General features: G+C 45.4%; 1 protein-coding gene and 1 pseudogene across 1 annotated transcript; both read left to right on the top strand.

The window, feature by feature from the left end:
• The first annotated feature begins 1332 nt into the window (after window positions 1-1332).
• On the top strand, window positions 1333-4331 carry LOC133899662 (probable staphylococcal-like nuclease CAN1). Its single transcript, XM_062340728.1, has 9 exons — window positions 1333-1696; window positions 1775-1830; window positions 2265-2379; window positions 2480-2590; window positions 2685-2872; window positions 2931-2991; window positions 3084-3242; window positions 3664-3732; window positions 3856-4331. The coding sequence occupies exons 1-9, from the start codon at window positions 1565-1567 to the stop codon at window positions 3955-3957; spliced, it is 993 nt and encodes a 330-aa protein (XP_062196712.1). The 5' UTR covers window positions 1333-1564; the 3' UTR covers window positions 3958-4331.
• A 5304-nt stretch (window positions 4332-9635) lies between these two features.
• LOC133930741 (uncharacterized) lies at window positions 9636-10968 on the top strand (annotated as a pseudogene).
• Window positions 10969-24591: the final 13623 nt, after the last annotated feature.

The raw sequence follows: 24591 nt of genomic DNA, 5'->3' as shown, positions 1-24591 counted from the left end.
TATTAGGGCCTTAAATAAATTCACAAAAATCTAGAAAAATTTACTATTATTATTATATGATATAATAATTTTTAAAATTATTTTTAACCCTAGGTTATATTGTAAAAACGTGAGTTCCTTTATAATACTCTATTTATATGTATTTTTATAATTAATGTGATATTCTTTTTTTAACTTAATTTGAATTCGAACATATAAAAATCTAGGGCTGAAAATAATTTTAAAAATTAGTCTATCATATAAGAAGAATATTAGTGATTTTTTTAGATTTTTGGGAATTTATTTGATGCCCTAACAATTGCTTGAATTTATAAAGTACTTTTTTTTTTAGAGAATTTTAGTTTAAATTCTACACATGCTTTTTAGTGAGTTTAATTAAAATGGATTGTATATGGATTATAGAAAAAATTGAGCGATGAGTACTATTCACTACAGTAACAGTGCTAACCAACTCATAGGCGCCGCTCTCAGAGTGTGGTAACACCTACACTTTCTACTGTAGTATTTTTATCGCCCTGTGAAAGGGTTTAATTCTTTGAGAGGATGGTAAACGTGTATTTCTGTAAAATTTTTCATCCGAATCTATTTATTTAATATTTTAAGTTAGAAAATGTAAAAAAAAAAAAACTCTTTCTAACGGCGGCCCAGACTTGCAGTTGTACGTAACATCATGTTTAGCCCGATGGCATTTTGCAGGCCCACAAACCGTTGAGCCACGGAAACCTCGGGTAAACTTTCCAAATTTTGCTACTGCTGTTCGTCTCACATTTTCTTTTTGGTTTCCGAACGATCTGATCTCATACCGACAATTTGTGACCGAACGATGGAAACAAACGCGTGCTGCATATGTTGAAGTTACAAGACTTGTCTCCATCCAATAATGCTGCACTATCCCATACAAGTTCTTTTTCCTTCTTTTTTTCAAAAAAAAAAAAAAACTAGGATCCATACATAGAAGTTCACTTGAGGTCGTTCAACGCAAGTACACGCCACACAAATCGCCATTAGCCAGTAGCCAATGCATGCCACCTAGCGCTGCTGAATATAAAATTCCCAGGAAAGCATTTAGAAGCCGAGAGGAACGGAAGACCTGCCGACCTCTCGACGACGCGCAAACGTTTCTCCATCGCCTCATCCGCCGGGAATTCGTAATTAGCGTCAACGAGGAGCACGCGACGCACCCATCCAAACCCGGCCGCGCTCCGCAACAAATCCGGCGTGGCCGGTTGCCCCCACGGCCCCACCTGCCCGGACGCCGCCGCCAACCAATCGCCGTCCTCCACGTTGCAAATCTCGCTTCGGCTCGGCAGGTCAGCCGCAACAGCTTTCCTTCCTTCCTTCCTTCCCCTCCCATTAACTGTCTCCTCGTGAAGCGAGCTGCGATTCCAAAACGGCCAAATGGCCACAGCGCAGATCCACACGGACAAACAAAACCGCCGCACAAGTTTTCAAATCCTGGAGCGGATCTCCGCGCAGAGAGACGAACCCCACGCTCACCAAGATCTCGCCCTCGACGTCCTGTCGAGCAGGGGAGCTAGCGAGGTGTAGCTAGGTATAGGTGGCCATGGGGAACAGCATATACCGGTTCCTGTGCGGCCTGTGCGCGCCCTCGTCGCAGGAGCACGGGCTCCGCGGTGCGCACACCGCCGTCGCCGCGCTCGGCCGCGACGTCCTCAACTTCGAGGCCACCTCGCAGGTGAGCTAATTGGTTGCGCTGCTGCTGCTGGTTTTGCTGTCAATTCAGTATCGTTAATTTGGGGGTGTGAATTTTCAGGTTCCGGATGGGCTGAGCCGGCACGTCGTCTCCTCCAAGAAAGCGCAGGCGAACTGGTACTACTTTACTGAAATTTCTATTCTTTTTCCTTCTTGCTTGATTGCTTCGATCAGCTGTATACTTAAGCTGTCGTGGTTGCTACGGATTTGAATAAGCGGAGCTCTGAAAGTGACGCTTTCTTGAAAAATAATGGAGAACTTAGTGGCAGTAGAATTAGTCTTCTGCTGACTTTCGTGGCCAAGAATCCAAGAGTGAGTATAGTAGTGGTAGTACATTCTGTTCTCTAAAAAATGAGCAAAACTAGTTAATTATGGCTATCGTTGGCTGATTAATCAGTGGAGTAACTTATGACATTTAATTGCTAAACCTTGTAACGAAGAGTAAGTATTGAGAGTTTCATCATGATGAGCACTGCAGCGTAGCGAGCACCAACATCTCGTTCAGATTGCAAAATGCCGGCATGATAAAATTCTGGTGCTGATCATGTAAGGTACAAGAAGCTGCTGGTGGCATGGAAGAAAGCCCGGCCGCCTCCGAAGACGCCGGAGGAAGCTGCGTGCTTCGTTGTGCAAACGCTCAAGAATCATCAGAAAGCAGATGTCGAGGTACCTCAACTTGCCAACCGTATGTACAACTCGAAAATTACAATGGTGATGCACTCTAGCTAGCCAGTATAACCATGGATTCCTGCTTGCGTTTGCCCAGGGCTTCTTGGTCTTCTACGGCCTCCCACATCCAAACGCGGCACCAAGCGCTCCCGCTGCTCCCCCGCCGCCCAAACCCCAAGGCGCCAAGTTCGAACTGCAAACGCTTCCCGTGAGACTCTGCCGCCTCCCTTTCTCATCAGTCATCTCCTGAATTTTTCCATTACCGGCCTACGGGCTAACGAATGTTCTTGCGAGTTTCTCAGGTGGACCCCAAGGCGGTATCCGACGGCGACACTATTAACGTGTACGTTGACACGGCCGATCCTCGGGGGTCCGGCAGCGTGCCCCGTGAGGTGCAGAAGGCCGCGGCGGAGCGGGCCAAGGCGCGGACCGCCAAGGACTACCAGAAGGCTGACGCGCTGCAGAAGATCATAGTAGATGCAGGATACAGGTGACTTAACATCGATCATTTCTTCTTGAGAACAGATTCTGAAACTTGTGTAATGCAGGCCAGTTCCTAACGCGAGAGGCGAAGAGGTTCTCGGGAAGAAGTACAGGATCAGGCTAAGGTTTCTGCTACCTGTACTATTTGACCTGTGGTCAGGAACATGTGCCTTGATTCCTGTAATTAATCCTTATGCAATGAGAGTTGAATATGCAAGGGGATTGATGCGCCGGAGAGCGCGATGCCGTACGGCAAGGAGGCTAAAGAGGCGCTGTTGAAGCTTGTTCAGGGAAAGAGCTTGAAGGTCTTCGTGTACGACGAAGACCGGTATGGCAGATGCGTCGGAGACATCTACTGCGACGGCGTATTTATACAGGTAAGATTGCACCTACAAGCATGCATGTCGTGGAAATTCACTAGAATAACTGGAAGCCACTTACAAAGTACTGCAACAGTTTTGCACCATGTGCTGTTGGCGCACACATTTCGCTTGCTGCTGTAGTCTTGTGTATAATAGGTGCGAATTAATGTCACTTGTGGTAATGAATTCTTTTTTTGCTTCTGCCTCTGCAACCAACAGTCGAGAACTGGAAATGTTCTTTTTTTCGAAAGCCAAAATGTGGACGATTAAATTAGATAGGAGAAGCAAGGCACCAGAGGTGCCATGAACTGGAAATGTTTCAGCTGACGACAATTCACATGTACTGAAAGTCTGAAACAGTCGGTCTTCTTGAATGCCTAACACCATTTTATTTACGGAAGATATAGTTAAAGTTTTTATCTTGTTTCATGCGTAGGAGCAAATGCTGAAGAAGGGGTTTGCATGGCACTACACCGCCTATGATCAACGCCCGGAGCTGGCCAAGGTAAGCAGTACTAATCGACTTCATGCAGCTACGCACGTTGATCGATTGAGAGGAAGAGAGCTTGCACGGTCCGAATTTCTCTGCAATAAAAATCTGAAGAAACGTCCTTTTTTTCCTTACCAGTGGGAGAAACAGGCACAAACTGGCCGGAAGGGTTTGTGGGCGTCGTCGAAGCCGCAGAAACCATGGGAGTGGAGGAAGGAGAAGCGCAATGGGGCAGCATGAACAGAACTCGGGGTTCAGTATGTGCTGTGTGTTGTTTTAGCCACGAGCAGCTGACTAATTTATTTCGCCTGCAGACTTTTAACCCAGAGCAGAACTTGAACTGAACACCATCGTAGATTGTGCAGTGTGCATGTACAGGACTGTGAAACAGGATGCAATTGATTAGTGTGGTTCCTAATTGCATATGGGCATACGGAGATTTGTTGTACAATTGTAATAGCGTTATTGCACCGTTGCTAATGCTGTAAAGTAGAGAAAATGAAGCCTGTAAAATGTGTTGTATTGAAAGTCGTGTTGTTGATGGATGTTAAATACTTGAATACCAATAGACTGAATGGATCCCTATGTCCTGAAATGATATACCTTGACCAGTATTTCTATGCTATGAATTACGTGGCAAATTCAGTCCATACTCTAGTATAAAAACAGTGTGTTTTTATCTTGTTGCATGCCAGTTTATTCGATACGATCTTTACATATTCATCATTACCAAGTTTAGCAACTGAATGTTACGATTATACTACACTGATAAATGAGACAACGATAGAACTGAACTTAAACCATTTATAGATGCAGTTAACTTAAATCTACTGCTACATTAATTAGCAACTTTATGCGATTCATTCTGAGAGCTGGAGCCGACCACGATACGGCTACAAAAGAGCAGAGCAAGTTCGCCGAAGAGACACCGTACTAGCAGGCCGAAGGCCCAACGCGAACAATACATGGGCCGTGGCTCTCGGCTCGCACGCCGCATGCTCGCCCAGGTGCCAACCCCACCGAACCACCGCCTTGCGTCCTCAAATGTACCCTCTCAGAAAAAAAAGTGCCAACCCCACCACCGTGCTCCGGCACGCCTCCCCCGGCCGTCGCGGCGAGAGACAACCTGGGTCGGCTGCCCAGCTCTCCCCGGTTCTCGTCTCCAACGAACCGGTGTGGTCCCCCGTCGAAAAAATCTGTATCTCTATTTTTACTCCTTAATATGTAACAGTCAATTCTCAACCAGACAGAAGGCACCGTCGAAAAAATCTACTTCCTCTATTTTCATTTATTTGGCACTCATGGCTATTTTTTATTTAATAATACTTGACATCAAACAGTTAGCAGTATGATATTTCCAATTTTACCTACTCTACACGGAAACATCAGCGCATAGAAATTTCTAGGCCATCACAGGAACGGCCTCCCACGATTCCAGCAGCCAGGATCGGATACGACAACAGCCTAGGATTATTGCCATGCTTAGCCTTTCTCTGTTTAGCTTGCATGCATGCATGCGTATCACGCATATCTCTCCTAGTCCGTTGCCTTCTCCCTCTCATGTAATCTATATATGTAACAGATCCTTGGCTAATGTAAATTCATCGTGTGAGTTATTATATTCTTGCACGCTCTCAGAAAGAGTGTTCTTTCTCTTGCATTCTGCACATGTAAAGGTGGGATTGAATTTACGTAATCCAAAGTCCTATTGGACTCAACCTGCTCTCGACTTATTTGGATGGACCTCGTTTGGACATGGATATCCATCGCCACTTGATCCAATAAACTATGGGCTCATTTGGACGCTAGCCCTAAATTTTTCTTTCTTTCATTCCATCTGTCTCTGTATGCTTGGGTGAATGCCATAAGCGGATTTATATGCCCCGGTTCCCAGGGTTAGGGTATTCCCTATGTTGAGCCTACTCAGATCAGAACAAAACTTTTAGATTCTCTTTCCAATAATCCATTGGACTTTGTTGGACTCAGCGGGGCAGCGACGTCCTCTAATCCCCTCCCAGCGAGCGGCGGCAGCGACGTCCTCTCTCCCAGCTGGGCAGCGGCGGAGACGTCGGCGCCGCCCGTCACAACACTTTGTTATAGTATGTGATTTGGTGCGGGAATTATGATAGACCAGTGAATTAGTGCTCTCCTGCATGATTTGCAAGGATCTTGAACTCTGATACAGGTGGAGGAATCCAATTTTTTTTTATGGTGTTGCTTATCCCTGAGCCTGCAAGTTGTTCTTGTTTTGGCATAGCGATTCAATGGAGATGCATGGGTTTTGCTAATGCTAGCTTTGCCACCTGCAAGTTTAATTTATGATTACCAGCAACAAGTCTCCTTAAGTTATATTTGGTTGGTCTACAGTTCAATCTAGCTGCTCACTTAGGCATCTATTGATGTTTACTTGTACTCATGCTAGTTTACTTGGTCTCAAAGGCATTCTACGATGCTAATTTTGCATTATGCTAGAGCAATACAAGGGTATTTTGTAATGGCTTATTCCTAAACAGGTCTGCTTTTTAATGATTTAGAACCCCCGATGACCTTTGTGTAAATATCCTATACGTGAGAAGTTGTCTTTTTTTTTTTTTTTTTGGGATCGTGAGAAGGTATCATGTGAATATGTGTGAAGGTGTTATGAAAATGGCTGCTCATTTTGGGCTAACTGTCGAACCCCTGTAGCTTTGCCAGACGCGATTGTTGGATGATGCTGGATGGATTTGGATTTGCAGGAGTTGGAATGGATTGGATTGGATGCTGCAGACATCATGTTGGGTTTGGATTGGATAGATGCCTTGTTTTAGTTGGACTTCATTTGGATTCGTGTCTTTGGATTTGGATGTCAATCCAATCCCACCTTTATGCACATGTGCTTAACAATTGAGCAATTCTTCTCTTTTCTTTTCAAAAGAAATTGTGTAATTCCTCTGAATTGGGCATCAAATTTGTTGCATATTGTTTCTAGTTAGAAGGTGTAAGGCAAGTTTCAGATGGTTCAGGATGGAATATGCCATATTACTGATTGAAAACTGCCCAAAATGCTTGTGTGGAAACTAAAGGTCCTTATCTGCATTATGTTAACCATTCAACTCAAACTGTTGATAACAGACTCTGTACATAGTACTTCGCTACAGACAGTTACATGGAGACTTTGTACATATTTACATTGAGCAAACAGACTTGTCTACAAAGATTGTAGCAAAAGCAAGCGCATAGAGACTATGTACATATTTGCATGGAGTAAACAGACTTTTGTACAGAGTTTGTAGCAGAAGTAAGTGCACACAGGACATCCTTCTAACCAAAATACTGACATGTGCACATCCATTAGACCAAAATAATTTCTGGAGTGGAAGTATGAAGAGAAGCAACCCCAATGGCTCAATCATTGATCTGTCTACATACCTCCTGAACCAAATTGAGATCACACTTCATTTGCATTGGAAGTTTGTTTTCTTTTTCTAACAAAGGTTTGTTAACATGCGGCATTATGTAGTTGTTTCCTCCCCTAGTTTCATTGTCTCTGTCATGGCAAGCTGCAACGATGAGAATATCCGGTTTGATAATGTTGGTTCATAATCTTCGAAGGCTTTCTGAACATCGGCGACTAGTTCAGCTAATGTTCTAGGAGCCTCCTTATATTGAATGGACTGAATCAATGCAAAAAACCAATATCAAGGATATTGAAGTCCGACGAATTCGGCGGTTGACAAATCAACTTGATATCAAATCCCTCTTATTGTGCTGCTTCGCAAAATAAAGGATCATCAGGGTAGATATGATGACGAGCGTTGTCTTGTTAGATGAATATTGGTTTTCCAACATTTTCACTGGGCCACTTTTCTCGAATTGCAGGAAAAACCTTCTCTATAAGAAAGGAATACATCACTTCCTTGGTAACATAATGATTTCATCTCTAAGGTCCTCGTAAGCCGATTTTTACTTGTCCTTCTAGCAAGTTCATATGTGATAAAAGGAAAGCAAGCACCCAATTTTCCCATCAAAAATGCAATTTCCAGCACTATCCATCCTTGGGCGAGCAATGGCACACAAGAACATTATCTTCGAGATGAAATTTTTGTTTTTGCACCTGCGATAAGGCTCCTCTTCTTGAGGAAGAATATTGTACCTCTCAGTCTTCTTTGTAAGATAAAATCATTTCTCATCCACAAAAACAATGTCTAAAAAAATCCTTGAAAATTGGATCTGTGTGAATGCTACTTGGATCAAGCATGCAAATGCACCACCGCAGTCTTTGTTTCTTGTTCTCCTCCTTTAACAATGGCTTTATGCTGTTTGAGTGCCACCTTATCCGACCTTCCTTCTTAAGCCTCCAAAGTTTGTATTTGCTAACTTTCAGCTGCCTTGACAAATCAGCCAATGTTGTCCTCTTCGACACAGGGATGCCAAGCAACAAGCTTATATCAACCTGAAGTTTCTTACGGCAACACTTAGCCCTCTTCTTAGAGACATCAATGTTAGCTCCCAGTTTCAGACAATTGCGTTCTTGTTTCCATATCCGCCAAACTGTTCAGGTTCTAACAGAAAATGACGAAGCAACCTCGGCTGCGATTTCCAGTGTCTGCCTTCCTCTAGTGATTCTCCAAACCAGAGCTTCATACAATTGCATCCGTTTATCATTTGGGAGTTCATTCTTGCAATGGTACTGAATAACATGACCTGAGTAGATAATCAAAAAGTGATTACTAATTAGAAACACGGGAGAAAAATGAAATTAGAGTGCAGCAGGAATATGTGTCGAGTAAGATATGAACTTGTGTAGCAGGGGATGATATCAAAAGAAAGTTTATTGTGTTTGTACATGACTCCACAACGAAACACTGATTACCATCTGATAAATAAAACACTGCGAGGCCAATTCACGATCAAGTACCGGTAGATCCTGCTTAGAAGTTGTTTAGATCAAGTACTCACATCATTTTTGGTGCCAGCTGAAATTGTTTAGAAGTCCAGATCCTGCTTACATGAACAAAGATGACGAGGGGCATTTTGGTCATTTTAGATGTAAAAAATGATTGTCTTGAGCTGTGTGGCCTAGTAAGGGTGACCAGTAAATGAAAACAGAGGAAAATATATCTCTATTTTTACTATTTAAAAAATATGTAATAGTCAGTTTTTAACAGGAGGAAGTCTTATCGGACGCTGCTATTTAGCGCGCGCATGAGTTGGTAAGTCGCGCTTCCTCTCCGACAGCAAGCTGATAAAGTTGATCCCTCATACGCATTTCTCTTTCCCCACGCGAAGCGCGAACAACCACGTGCATTGGAGTGCACGAGGAGAAGCCCATGTAGGTGTGTGATTGTAGCGGGTTGGTGTGGGCTATCAGGCCCGTGGTGGGAGGATGGACGCGATGTGCATGGCGTTTGGAGCCCAGGTGCAGGTCTATTTTTTTGAAAAAAATTGCACAAGAAAAGTTTGGTTTAAAAATTATAGCACAAAACTTGTCCACAAAACTTGTATACAAAACTTATACACAAAAATTTTACTATAAACTTTTTCACAAAACTTATACTACAAAACTTTTCTCATATAAAAGTTGTCCACAAACAAAATTTCAGCATAAAACTTATACTATAAACTTGTTCACAAAACTTGTACTGTAAACTTATCCACAAAATTTGTACTAAAACTTATCCACAAAACTTATACACAAAACTTGTATTACAAACTTGTCCATAAAACTTCTACTACAAAACGTTTCTCGTGTAAAACTTGTCCACAAACAAAATTTCAGTATAAAACTTGTACTACAAACTTATCTATCTACAGTAAGTTTACCGTAAACTTTTCAAACTGAGCCGATCAACGCACCACGTGGGCCACGCGTACCAGCCGGCCTCGACACGCGCGAAGGCCCGCGCGCGGCCCAGCAACGCTAGGTGCGGCCAATCAGCATGCGTGGCCCGCCGACGATCTCTAGTTGGTTTGTGGGCCGCTCGGACTGGATCGTTCTCGAGGGAAGATTCGAGCGCGCGCGCTCGAATCAGGAATTTCGACGTCCTACCCCTCCTCCCCTTATTCAGTAGTCCCACGTCCCGGTTCCCGTTGCAACGCCTCGCGCAAAATCCTCACCGCCCCACGCGCCGCGGCATCAGCAGCGACGGCGTCTCCCACCGCGGCAGTGGAGGTCGCCTCCTCCCCGCCGCCGACCACTTCTTCCAACCGGCGCTCCGGCTCAACCCCGCTGCCGTCCTCCTCCGCCGCCTTCCCACCCCGACCCCGACCACGGCAACCCCTCGACGGCCCAGCGGCGGCGGCGCGACCAACCCGCTCGTCGCCTTCCTCTCCTCCCTCCTCCCTCGGCGCGAGCGGCCGCCGAAACAGCCGGACCCCGCCGCATCCGCGGCGCGGAAGGCGGCCAACGCGGCTGTGGAGGCGGAGGCTGAGGCGCGGCAGCTGGTAGGTTGCGCGGTGCCGCTGTTCCGGCCATACGTGGCGCAGCTGCCGTGGCACGGCGGCGAGCGGGGGTGGCTGTCGAAGCTGTTCCCGCACTGTGGCCACTACTGCGGGCCCAACTGGTCCAGCGGCAAGGGGGCCGGCTCCGTGCTCTGGGACCGCCGCCCCGTCGACCCCCTCGACTTCTGCTGCTACTGCCACGACATGGCCTACGACACCCACGACCAGGCCCAGCTCCTCCGCGGCGACCTCGCCTTCCTCCGATGCCTCGAGGGCAGCCATCAGAGACCCCTGCACGAGACGGCGTCGCCGCCGCCACCATCTACCGTGCCATGTGTATCTTCGGTAAGTTGCCCAGTTCTTGTGCTGGTATGTGCACGTTCGTTGCATCCAGAATGAACCTAAGATTGGTGCGGTGATGCGGTTTCATGAACCTCGTGCGGAGATTTCTGATCCCTTACCGGACGAACCTCGTGCGGCTGCAAACCGGGCCGAATTACACCGACGCCTTCGCCGATTTCTTGAAGAGGGTTGCGTCGTCGTCGGGCAGGCCGACCGGTGACGAGAAGCAGCGACTGTGAACGGATTTGCTCCCCTATTCCTTGCAAGGCGGTAGATGGCACTGAATTCATTGGGAATGAGATAGCACTAATTGTCCATAGCGTGAGTTTTGATCCACATGTGGCGAGGGAACTTTACGTTCTGTCTAATTGGGTAATTGTAGCAAACAACCGATGAGAAAGTTGGGATCTCAAATTACTCTCCTCAAATAGCTGATTTTAGAAGAATCAACAATATTATTATATGTAAATTTTCGGTTCTGGTTGTAACGTACGGTATTCAACTATTTTATATAAAATATAGATTAACTAGTACTTTCTCGATCCATAAATGTAAGGTGTATTTTATTTTAAAAAATTAAACTTCATAAGTTTTGATCGATAATCTTAAATTGTATGCATGTTTAGTATATAAAAATTATTTTAATAGATTCATATTTTGAAGTAACATTTGACAATATATTATAGAAATTAATAAGCAAAGTTTATTTTGAATCACTTTTTCAAAATAAAATAGACCTTCTATTTGTGGATGGAGGGAGTAATAATAAAAGACCTCTCCCTTCCCTCCCAAACGGCTAACACCCTTCTCTTCCCTCCCACTTCTCTTCTCTCCCCTTCCAAAGTTCCAGTTCTAAACCCGTGCTCGCCAACCTTCTTCGAGCACCCATCGGAACCCTCCCTTCCCCACCACGCCACGATGTACCGCCACTTCCTTCCGACCCCTAAGCCGTCTCTGGACGGGGGATTCTCAAAGATTGCAAGATATGTGAGGACAAGGATAGCTTCGAGGTCGAGGATTGCGTCTTGCACCCGGGGTGGTGCCCAACCCCCCTGAGGCGGCGGCGGTCTGGCAGGCGACCGTGCAAGCGTAGGCCTGACAGGAGCGGGTAGCGCAGGCCGCAGAGAGGGCGCAGGTGGCGCAGGCCGTGCAGGTGGTGGCGGCCAGGAAAAATTTATTAGCGATAGAATTCCGATATTTTCGTTTTATCGGTTGGGTCTGGTAAATTTCTTTTATCGCCCAAAATTTTTATTTTTTTCAAATTCTCGCCTAGCGGCACACCAATACACCACTACTGTTTTATCTTTAAATCTGTGATACTCTTTTATTTTTATATTATTATGTGTAGTATTTTTTATATTAAATAGTTTAGAGACAATCGGCGTTATTTTCTAGAGAAATTGAGCTATTTTTTTTCTAGATTTTAACCGAAAAATTTATCTATCACCGGTAGAATTTCGATAAATCCAAAAATCCCGTTTATCGGTGACATCTGATAAATTTCTACTACCCGTAAATAAAATCCTGGTGGTGATGGCCCAGGCCAAGAGAGCACCGGCTGGGTTGGCTGCAGCATCGTCGTCTCCAGCGCGTCCGCTTCCTCGGCCCCAACCGCGGCCGCTTCGGCATCCTCTCCCACCCCCTACGCACCCTCCTCGCCTCCGGCACACTAGAATGGGTCATCACCTCCGGCCGGTTGGTGCGTTAGGTGCTTGGCGTCAAGTTATCAACTGAGAGGTCTAACAGTTTTGCATGACTTCCTTTGCATGATCGCTAGTTGATGACTTAGATCGGTCCCTTGCATTTGCCGAAGACGTATGTCCTATGTTCTTACGTGTTCTTGCCTCGTTCTTGAGGTTTTGCGATGCCTCGTCAAAATGATGAGTGCTGAAACTACGATAGAACAGATGATTTTTACTGTTTCCTGGATATTACGGTTGATACTAATTCGTTGATGTGGATTGCTCTAATGGGATTACAAGCTATATCAGGTGCAAACGTTCGAGTCGGATCACTAGTCATTGGTTTTTCTTCATGGTGTTTCCTTCATTATCGATGCGGCCATTTCATGTACCTGCAGAAATCAGAATGCTAAACATAGCGATTAGCGTCTCTTTTATCTCTTTATGCAGATTTTTATTAAATTATACTTGCATGATCACAGTGGCATAGTCATATTTTTTCCTATTAGGAAATTTCAGATGGCTACATAAATATCAAATCACGATTGCTTTATAGTAGTAGGTCTGTTGGTATGTAGATTGTTGTAGTTGGACTAGTGTCTGTTGTAACATCTGAATAAGAATTCAGTCATACATAGGCATCTTACAGGCTTAAATCTTGTACATTTGTAGTTGGGCTGGTGTTAGGTTGGTGGTTTATCCCAAGCATGCTATTCTAAACTCACATTCCCTTTAATTTTGTCTCAAGATTCACCGGTTGCATGGATAGCCATGATCATGCTAAGTAGGCAGTATCTCAATTTTGACTATCTTTATTTTGTTTGTTGCTCTCTGCAATATGTTGTGCTGAGACTGTGCTGTATGTGTAACTTTCTATGTCCAAATGATACAGTATAGGACATCCCGAAATGAGTTCGTTTTAGGTCATTGTATATGTGAAAGAAAAAGACTAATGTGTATCGAACGGTTGTCTTCGAAGAGCTGGCGAGCCCAAGTGGCTCCTGGAGCCAGCTCTCACGCCGGCACCCCAGGTTGGATCCCCGGGGCTGGAGCCCGGAGGGGCGCCTCTGTTGATGGTGTGGGCTTCCCTTAATGAAAAAAGGTGTTCATGTTTTCTTGCAAGTTATTGGGGTCTTGCTGTGCTTCGACTCTAACGATGAGTGATGAAACTGTGGTCGGATAGATGTTTTTTTGCTGTTTCCTTGATCTATATGTGAATGTTTCTTTCTGCATGCATGCTTTGACTTTATACGTTAATTGGATAACTAGTTCTATTAGGTTCAGATGTTTTAATCAATTTATTAGTTGGTTCTTGTATTGGCAGAAATGTTGATGTTCCAAAAGGTACATGATACAGGGCATGCAGTTGGTTCTTGTATTGCAGAATAATAGTTGGGATGTTAGCTTGGTGCTTTATTTGTCTGAAGCAAGATATTCTAGATTATTTTTGTCTCAGAGATTTGCCACTGGTTGCATGTATCATATATGGATTGCCATGATCATCGTTAAGTACCTGACAGATTCAGAATATTCAACGTGCAGTAATAGAGTGATCAATTTCTCTTTTGCCTGCTCTTCATGCATCTTCTTTTGGACTCTTTACTGTGCTTGTTACTACTTGCAATGCACCTTTCTATACCAAAACCTTCATATATGCCAAAAAATGTTGATGTTCCAAATGATTTTCAGTTCTTTGTTGTGCTTGTTACTACTTGCAATGTATCTTTCTGCACAAAAATTTCATATAATATGGCAGAAATGTTGATGTTCCAAATGGTTTTCAGTTCTAGGCTCCTACGTCTGTATGTAACTGTAAATGTGATAAAAGAATGGCCAGTATGAATCAAATGGTGGACCTTTTTGGGTCCAATATTAGCAGCGGAAGAGGCCGTTTTACATCAACCGGAGTCTGTAGATACTGAAACGGGCTAGGCAGTACGTTACATCAAACCCGGAGCCTCTCCTCTCAAAAGCAGAATAGTGTCTAAATCCTCTGAAAAGCACCACATCATTTGATTTCTCTAAAAAAGGCAACATCATTCAGTTTAAAACGTCCCTAGTATAAGCAGTCAAAAAATTCAAACAGCTTGACTAGTTTTCTTTCGGAAAAAAAGATTAGGGCTTAATCCTGAGTACTCTTAAGCTTATTAACTTGAATTTTTTCCAGATAATTTTTCCTGTAACTAATATCGTAGATTCAGAAAGTCTAAAGTAATCATAATGTTGGAAAAAAGCAATAGTGATGCAGGAAAATAACACGACCTCTCTGAAAACTGGGTACCAAACCAGATACTGCATAGTTAATGAATTTCAAAGCAAACTTCAAATGAACTAGGATTTTAGGTGCATATCAATAGCATCAGGAACATGTGCGTGTTCGAATTTTCTTCTTCCTCGAGCTGTTTTCTTTTTGTTTTAAGAGAAAAGCGAGTACTGAACTCATGCTTCAGTCATGCATGGTTCTCACAACGAAAAATGTCGATGATCCAAATGAGTTTCAGTCCTGGACTCCTAGGTCTGTAAACGCTCGATAGTGCATAATCTTGCTCACAGTGGGTATATCTTAACTCTGAACAATTGCAACTTTCTTCAGTAAAGCCCTCCATTTAGAGGTTCATCTAGCAGACTAGCACCCGATTTTTTGGGCATCTTGGATGTTGTAATCAATGGCTGATATTCTAGAGGTTCTTAAAAATTATGAAACTTTGCACGGCTCTAGGTGATGAGCGCGGTCGAAAGTTACTGGTTTAGGGGTTCTAGGCTTCGAGGTTGGTCTGGAGGCCACGAACTTGGAGGGATGCCTATGGCGATTGGTGAGCAGGGAGACGAGGTGGCAGGGTAGTTAGACAGCTGGTCAGTAGTTTTTTTGGGTGGAGAGGAATGGGATCCCTGGCTTTACCAACATGTGAAGTCAGTTGACTTTAAATTGATGTGAATATTAAATTGATGTGAACTGTTGGATTTGAGATGGACAGCTCAGATTTGATACTACAGTATTGGTGCTACAATACATTTTGCTATGGTGTTTGAAGTTATGGTACTGTTCACCCTCTCACATTTTACTGTTTATCCGTGATTTCACCGTGCTAAAGTTAGTGGATTTCGATGCGGAGGGGTTGTCTCACCAATCCTCCGTCGGAGACGAGTCAATGTAAGGCCCAACTATGATGGATCAAGCCTGAACTTTTTGTCCTGTAGTGCTAATGCACATTAAATTTATCAATTTTTTTTTAATCTTTTCAACCATATCGAGTTTGCACTTGAGATTTTGCATGCATGTACAACATGTCTCATCTGGAGCTGTGCAAAGTTTTATAATTTTTTAGAACTTTCAGATACGATTTGTACCAAGTTTGTATAATTTTCAATAGTTTAGGTGTTTTCATTGGATATGCACCCACCGTATCGGTGCATGCATCTTGTGATCGTAGATAGTTTGCAAACAAGAGTTATTGCACATAGATTCTCATACAAAACCGATCTACTCTTCCAGGAGAATAATCAGCCTCTTTGACATTCCTAAGAATTTAACTCAGAACACAAACAAAATAGCAATGGACAATCTAAGTACATGCTTGGCGCCGATACTCAATTATACCAAAGTATACAAAGAGTACCACTATCTGAAATTAAAAAGAAGACAAAGTCGACGACCCTATTACCCTAATAAAAACTTAAACCGCATAAACATTATTATTCAGTAGTGGAAAAACTCGGCGTCAAAGGAACAAACTAGCAATCTTTCACACCGAAAGAGCTTTACAGGAGGACGGGAACCATCCAAAACGGTTTGCGCGAGAGAACCGGAATGTCCTGGCTTGGCCCAGCAAGATCACGAGTGCCTTCCAGGAGATCAAAGATGTGGAAATCGTTGCTGTCCCCGAGAAAGTCGTAGGCAAAGTACACACCCCCTCCTCAGACCATGTTCCATGGCAGAGCACGATGCCGCAAAGTTTGCGGGACCAAGAAGAAACGCTCTATCGCCAATGTCAGTCACCTTGCACCATTCTTGCTTGGAGAAGTCCATCCTGTAGGCACCGACATCCTCGATGCGCTCGAAGCTGCAACCGGGGAAGAAAAGGCAGACGAGGAACAGCTCCTGGGAGGATTCCAGGAGGTAAGTCATGGTGACAACCTGCGGGGCGTCACTGACGAAAGTGGGCATAGGAGCATCGAAGGTAGCAATCTCGAGATGTGGCTCTGGATGGTGAGGAAAGCTGAGAACCCCGATCACATTTGGCGACTTGATGAAGTAAAACTTTCCACTTACAGCAGCCATGCTACTGATGCGCTTCTTTTTTGGGGCAAAGTGGCTCTCGGGGAGCTTGTAGAGGCCAAGATCGTAAGAATGGCTGACCCAGGCGCTGCCTTCTCTGACCTGACAGAACAGCAGCTCCGGTTGCCTAAGGTGGTAGACGAGGACGAGGCAATCCGGAGATGAGATGGTGTCGGAGAGCAGGCACTGGCAACGCTCCGGCAGCGCCTTGTCCATTGCGGGCAGCGCGATCTTCTCCCCGGTCTGCGGGTTCCACAGAGAACTCTGTAAGGAGGCTGTGTCTACTATCAGCACCAAGCCACGCGGAGCCTCCAGGCATCTGTAGTTCCTCAGCTCGGGGACTTGGTAGGTGCGCAAGGATCCGTCGGCGACCGACAGCACAGTCTGGGAATTGTCCGGCTGCTCACCGTGATCGTACACTAGCAGCGGGAAAGACGACGCCACCGTCGCCAGCGCATCGAGCTCGTCGGTGGGCTTCGACTCCATCTCGCACGAAACCGACCAATGCGCCGGGCAAACGAACAGCAGAGAAGAGATCTGTTGGAACAGGTCCTCACCGATGAGCTGCACTCACCGCACTACTCCACTGTAATCTAGAGAGATCAGCGTGTTCAGAAAACTGAATAATCAGAGAGTGATAACGCTGGAGTTTTTGGGGAGTCAAGTATGATTCCCTCTTTTTGTCTTTTTTGTTTTTATTAAGCACTTTGGCTTGCCCACTACACACACGATTACATGAACGTGATCCGATTTCTCCGGTCACAACGCACTCCATCCTCCTCTCTCGGACTGCTTAACTGAACTCAGTTTTCTCTGCTGCTAAAGCTCAACTACCTAACCGAGAGACTTGGACTCCCGCACACATACGCCAGATCACTAAGACACGTTCATGGACACACACAAACACACACGAGGACATGTCTACTCAACAAATCACCCCGTTAGACATGGCTTGACCGAAACTCTAAAATTTCCCTGACGTTCAGTTGTTGCCTCATTTCAACATACTTCACACGCCCAAGGGGCTTTGTCAGTATGTCAGCTAACTGACCATCAGTGCTCACATGTTCCATTTCCATTCTTCCTTCTGTGATACAGTCCCTGATGAAATGGAACTTCGTATCTATGTGTTTGGTTCTGCTGTGACGCACAGGATTTCGACTCAATTCAATTGCAGACATATTATCCACCTTCAGTTTGAACTTGTCATGATCAGCTCCAAGCAAATCTGAAATCAGTCTTGAGAGCCATATCCCTTGACAGGTTGCCATTGCAGCTGCCATATATTCAGCCTCACATGATGATAAAGCAACAATTTTCTGTTTTTGTGAGCTCCAGGTGATCAGATTTCCTCCAAGCAAAAACACACAACCACTAGTGCTTTTTCTATCATCTAGATCACCAGCCAAATCACTGTCACTATACCCCACAAGATTTAGCACTTCTCGGCTATTCTTCCTGAAAGTACAACCATACCTAACAGTGCCTTGAATATATCTCAGAATCTGCTTAACTGCTGCTTTGTGCTGATCAGTGGGCTTCTCCATATACCGGCTCACAATTCCAACAGCATAAGCTATATCCGGCCTTGTATTCACTAGATATCTCAAGCTTCCAACAATACTCCTAAATTCTGTTGGGTCCACTAGTGAGCCACAACCTTCTTTTGTCAATTTCAGCTTGGCCTCCATGGGAATTGCAGAAGGATTACACTTTGCCATTCCAGCAGATTGCAGTATCTTCTTGGTATAGTTACTCTGGCGCAAGGTGATCTCATTTGCTTCCTGTCTGACTTCAATTCCCAGATAAAAACTCAATAATCCCAAGTCACTCATCTTGAATATTGAGCACATCTCTTGCTTGAACTCTGAAATTCTTTCAGTGTCTGATCCTGTAATAATCAGATCATCTACATACACTCCAACTAGCAAGATCTTACCATCCTTCTCTCTCCTATAGATGGCATGTTCAGTTGGACTGCTCTCAAAACCAAGTGAGCTCGGAGATGCATCCAATCTTGAGTTCCATGCACGAGGTGCCTGACGAAGACCATACAATGCCTTTCTCAGTTTCAGTACTAAACCTTGGTGACTTGGATTGATAAAACCGGGTGGTTGCTGCACATATACCTCCTCAGCCAAATCTCCATTTAGGAATGTTGATTTCACATCCATATGATGAATCTCCCAGCATCCATGTGCTGCCAAGGCTATCAATAATCTTACTGACTCCATTCTTGCTACTGGTGCAAACACATCCTCAAAGTCCACACCATATCGCTGAGCATAGCCTTTAGCCACTAACCTGGCCTTGTGTCTGATTACTCTACCATCTGGGTCTTTCTTCAGTTTGAAAACCCACTTTAGACCAATTGCTCTACATCCCTGTGGAAGTGCAGCTAACTCCCAAGTTTTATTTTCTTTGATGGACTCCAATTCTTCCTCCATGGCCTTCTTCCAGACCTCTTCATTGAGTGCTTGATCCACTGTCCATGGCTCTTCAGTAGCCACAAGACACATATATGCCTGTTCTTCAGTTTCTGAGCTCAACTCATCCGACAATTGGACAGGTTCAGTGTAATCATAGATGTTGCCAAGCCTACGATACTTCAGTAGATTACCTTCTGTATCTCGAGACTCTCCAGTAGGTGGAGTGACAGAAGATGCTGCTGAAAGACTTGATGCTGGTGGAGATACTGTTGGTAGACCAGCAGGTTGCTGTAGCTCGCCTGGCACACCAGCAGAACAAGCCACCTTCTGTTGTCCCTTGCTGCTGCTATCTGGGTTCAGAGGTGCAGCATCTTCATACATATAATGAACAGTGAAAATGTTTGGATCAGCAAGGAGTGAATCTTCAAGAGTTGTCTCCCACTTCCAACCCTTTTCTTCTTCAAATACAACATCTCTGGTTACATGTACTTTCTTTGCAATCGGATCAAACACACGATAAGCTTTGGATCCATCTTCATAGCCCAGTAATATAGTTGTGACTGACCTGTCCGACAACTTTGATTGTCCAGGTCCAAGCTTCTTCATGTGCACCAGACATCCAAAAATTCTGAAGTAATGCACATTTGGTTTCCTCCTCAGTAGAGCCTCATATGGAGTCCTTCCTTCAAGAGAACGAGTGGGTGCTCTATTGAGAACATATACTGCAGTTTTCACTGCTTCACCCCAAAACTCTCTAGGTACACCTCTGCATTTCAGCATACACCTGGCCATTTCAACCACCGTGCGGTTTCTTCTCTCAACAACTCCATTTTGTTGAGGTGAATACGGTGCTGTGGTATACCTCCTAACTCCTTGCTCATCACAGAAATTAGTAAAATCAATTGAATTGAATTCACCACCTCTGTCTGTGCGCAGTGCTCTAAGTCTAACACTTGCAATCCTTTCTGCTGAAGCTTTCACTTTCTTGAAAAATTTCAGAGCTTCACTCTTAGTTTTCATCACCTCAATCCACATGTATCTACTGTAATCATCAACTATCAGCAGAAAGAACTTATTACCACTTGGAGTTTCAGGAGTAATTGGATCACATAGATCCCCATGCACCAATTCTAACTCTTGCTTAGCTCTGAATGCAGAAGACTGAGGAAATGGGGTTCTAGTCTGTTTGCTCAGCACACAATTTTGACAGAACTGCTCAGCATGTTTAATCCTAGGCATACCATGGACCATTTGCAGCTTTACTAGCTTTTCAAGTGCACGAAAGTTTAAATGTCCATACCTTTCATGCCATGTCCAGGCTTGATCACCTCCTCTTGTCGGCAAACAAACTGGTGATGTCAGGTTCAAACTCATCTTGTACATCCTGTTGCCGGTCCTAGCCACCCGAGCCAACAACTTTCTTTCTTGATCATAGATTTCCATGAACCCATCTTCAATCACCACCTTGCAGCCACCTTCCTCCAATTGTCCCACACTAATGATGTTGTTCTTCAGACGAGGTATGTAATAAACCTCTGTCAATGCTCGATGATCCTCATTCCTACACTGAAGTGTTACAATGCCTCTACCACAGATCTTCACTGAGGTATCATCACCGAGCCTCATGGTGCCATCAACTGATTGGTCCAGGGACGTGAAAGCTGCGCGATCACCAGTCATGTGATTGCTTGCTCCTGTGTCCAAGTACCACAAGCCGATTTGCACGTCATTTCCGGCTTTCACCTCTTCATTCATCAACACCTGGGAACAAGGAGGTGCGCTCACTGGCCCATCAACGCACACCTCAGCCAGAAGCAATGTATGCTGCTCTTCGTCTACCTTCGCAATGTTCACCTCCTCTCGCCGTTCCCGACGAGGCTTGCGGCAATCCTTCGCATGATGCCCAAACTTGTTGCAGTTGTAGCATTTGTCCTTGGATCGATCACGCACGCCACCGTGCGCACCACCATCCTGGACGCCATGCCCACGGCCGCCTCTGCGCCCTCGCCCACGCGACCTGCCATAGCCGCGTCCGGCGCCGTTCCGGTCACCACCGTGTGACCCTTCGCCTTGTTCCTTTTTCTTCGCGCGGGCCATCCACTCCTCCTCAGTGAGAAGTAACTTGCTGCCCGAGGATGTTTCAGTCGGTGTGCACCGCTCCTCGGCGATGCGTAGGCGCCCTGTCAGCTCTTCAACCGATAGTGTGGCGACGTCAAGCAGCATCTCAACAGAGATCGCCACCTGCGCATACTTGTTTGGCACCACGCGTAAGAATTTGCGAACAACCTTCTCATCCGGTAGCTCGTCACCGAGCTCCCGAAGTCGATTTGCCACCCCAGAGATCCGCATCGCGAAATCATCAATTGTTTCTCCCTCCTTGAACTGAATTGATTCGAATTCGAGCCGGAGCTTCTGGGCATTTGCCTCACGCACCCGTTGCACCCCCTGGCGCATCACCTTGATTGCTTCCCAGGCTTCTTTCGCTGAGTTCTTCGTCGCCAGCACTTGTAACATCTCCGATGGCACCGCTCGCAAGATCGCCGCCAACGCCAGCCGATCTGCGTGATACTCCGCCGTGCCAGGGTCGACTGCTTCTCACGTGCCTTGCGCCTGCAGATTGACTCTCATGAGGAGAGCCCAATCCGCATAGTTTGTGCGCGTTAGCACGGGCAGCGTCAGTACTCCGCTTGACTCCCTCACCACTCGCTGGATCACCTCCCGTTGGCTCCCTTCGGTGCCGTGTGCGCCTGAGCCTTCATTGCCGCCTGACATGCGGCTGCCAGAACCACCATCGCCTTCGGTGCGTATCCTGGCCGGAGGGGATCGCGGAGAGAGCGAACCGTCGCCGGACATCGTCGACGGTTACACCGGCTCTGATACCAAGTGTTGGAACAGGTCCTCACCGATCAGCTGCACTCACCGCACTACTCCACTGTAATCTAGAGGAGATCAGCGTGTTCAGAGAACTGAATAATCAGAGAGTGATAACGCTGGAGTTTTTGGGGAGTCAAGTATGATTCCCTCTTTTTGTCTTTTTTGTTTTTATTAAGCACTTTGGCTTGCCCACTACACACACGATTACATGAACGTGATCCGATTTCTCCGGCCACAACGCACTCCATCCTCCTCTCTCGGACTGCTTAACTGAACTCAGTTTTCTCTGCTGCTAAAGCTCAACTACCTAACCGAGAGACTTGGACTCCCGCACACATATGCCAGATCACTAAGACACGTTCATGGACACACACAAACACACACGAGGACATGTCTACTCAACAAGATCACAAAAAATCTAGCGCTGCTCGCCTCGTTGATTTGGACTCTGGAATCTCACGTCTCGCCTCTTTAAATAGGGGAGTGGAGGCTCGCTGTCTCAATTGGATCCGGAGTCGGAGATGCAGCCCGAATGGAATCGAATTGATGTGGAGGGAGTTCACGTAGCCGAACTGGACTCGTACTGCCTCGGCCTCCGCCGGCCAAGACGGCACGATGAGGCGAAAAAATGGGTGGCACGGACGCACGGGGTTCGGGATCAGGAGAAGAAAGCAGCTGCAACTGCGTGCAAGAGGCCAGCCTCCAGGGTAAAGGAGCAGATGTCAGATTTTTTTCAGAACGGGGCATTCCCAAATTTCATTACCGCAAAGCAACGAAATTACAAGCAGTTTAACCATCGCGCACTCCATGTACAACAAAGAATATAAACCTGACGATCGAACCATCACAGGGCCCAGCGTAGTACCTAGGATTGCCAACTAAACGTTTCTTATAAATCGGGAGCCATCGCAACCACCAACGAAATTACAACTGCGCCGGGCGCAATACCAAAAGCACACGACCGGTTATCAGACAGCAGATCAGATACTAGGATGGGGCAGGGTGGGCTCGGTCGAGATCGGCGGCGGCTGTGCGGGAGCTGAAGAGATTAGGGCGTTCTCGACCGAGCTGGGGACGAGAAGGGGTACCACCTTCCCCGTCAGCCCACCAACGACCACGGCAAATACTCCGAGGTCGAAGATGAGGCTTCAGCCTCGCAGGCCGGAGGCCCGACGTACTCGCATGCCCACAACGACTCGCACCCGGCTCGGTTCGCACCCAACCCCACCGCCGAGCTGTTGCTTAAGGTTCGTTCGAGCAGTGAGTCTAATCTGCGTTCGGTTGGAGTATTTGCAGATTGGCGAGTAATCTGCGTTTGGTTGGAGTATTTGCAGATTGGCCATGCGAATACTCCTAGAAGTTTCATGCATGCATGACTCTCAATTTTTGACTGGGACAGATAAAATGATAATCATTCCATTGGCAATTGTTTGTTCATTGCAGGAGTGAGGTTGATGATATCTATAAGATCTCAGTGCAAACCACTAGAATCAGAACTGTGCATGGATTTGATGCAAATATAATGCTCGGCATTGTTGTCACCGTGGGCGGACAGCAGTTAGTGATCAGATCTAGATGGCCGGGCCCCATGCATATACTCTGAGAACCATCACATCAGTCAGTCACAAACGAACAGCAAAGTGCGGAAGCGCATTGAAATGATCGGGGTTTCTAGCTATTCTTTTTTCATAATCTTCTAAAGATCTCGCGGGCCCTCTCCTGACCCACAGCTCCTGCGCATTGCATAAACCCCAGCAACGCCTATGTTGTATATAAGCCAGGTGCAATTGCGAAAATCTGCATGCAGGAACTTGTCATTCACCAAACGCAGATTAGACAAAGGTGAATCCACCGAGCATTAAGGTGCGTGCATGTATCAGGCACACGGAGGCGTGTAAATGGAAGGGCTCCGTGCACGACGGCTGACGTATATGTGGAGTGCAGACTGCATGGTGGTAGTACTACGCTCTGTGGAGCGAACACGCCATTTGGTATGCCCTTCCAGCCAAACAAATTAATAAGCACTGGTGCCCTAATTAGCACGCTGATTTCACTAGTATATACGCAAGTAGGTGTGCAGGGACAAATCTTTCTAGTATATGGGCAGAAGTAATGGCTATTCAATAACACGTGATCGGCGGTTAAGACCTCTCCCTCTCCAACCCTCGGTCACGGCACAAGCACAAAGTAGACAAGAGACTATATGGTGGAGATAGCTTCTTTATTGCAATAATAGATCTGATTGTTACAACAGGGTTATCGCGTAAACCGCTCGGTTTATCACAAAAATCGCTCGGTAACCGGTCCAATTCGACCGATTACCGAGAGATCAAATTCACGAATTTTTCTCTAAAATTTAATTTTTTTTAAACGAATTTTGTCCAAATTTTATTCAAATTTCGAGTGGTTATCACAAATTTTTGATAATCGCTTGACCTAGGTAACCGAGTGGCGAACGGTAAGTTGAACCTTGGGCCCTGCCGCCTGTCTTGCTCATCGCTGAATTTTCTTTATTTTTATATTTTTATTATATTCTAATATTTAAAAAATATACTGCCATTTAAAAATATTATATATCTAGCATACCGTCACCTGTTAGATAGGCGATACCAAGACATCACTCTTACAACGGGTGATAACTTTAAAAAAGACAAATTTCATTGTACGTAGTCTATAATGAAATTTGTTTTTTTTCTCATTGTACAAATCATAGTTTTGTCTAAATATTTTAAGATAGATTATAGAATCCTCTGCGACATATTTTTTTAGAATTTTTCATGATAATTTTGATACTGTTTTGTATTTTGAGAGCAATGGAACATGGTGTTTTTTATTTTTTAAAGATGTCGTC

The sequence above is a fragment of the Phragmites australis genome, chromosome 1, assembly GCF_958298935.1.
Source record: "Phragmites australis chromosome 1, lpPhrAust1.1, whole genome shotgun sequence".
NCBI lineage: Eukaryota > Viridiplantae > Streptophyta > Magnoliopsida > Poales > Poaceae > Phragmites > Phragmites australis.
This window is presented reverse-complemented; position numbering and strand designations above follow the sequence as displayed.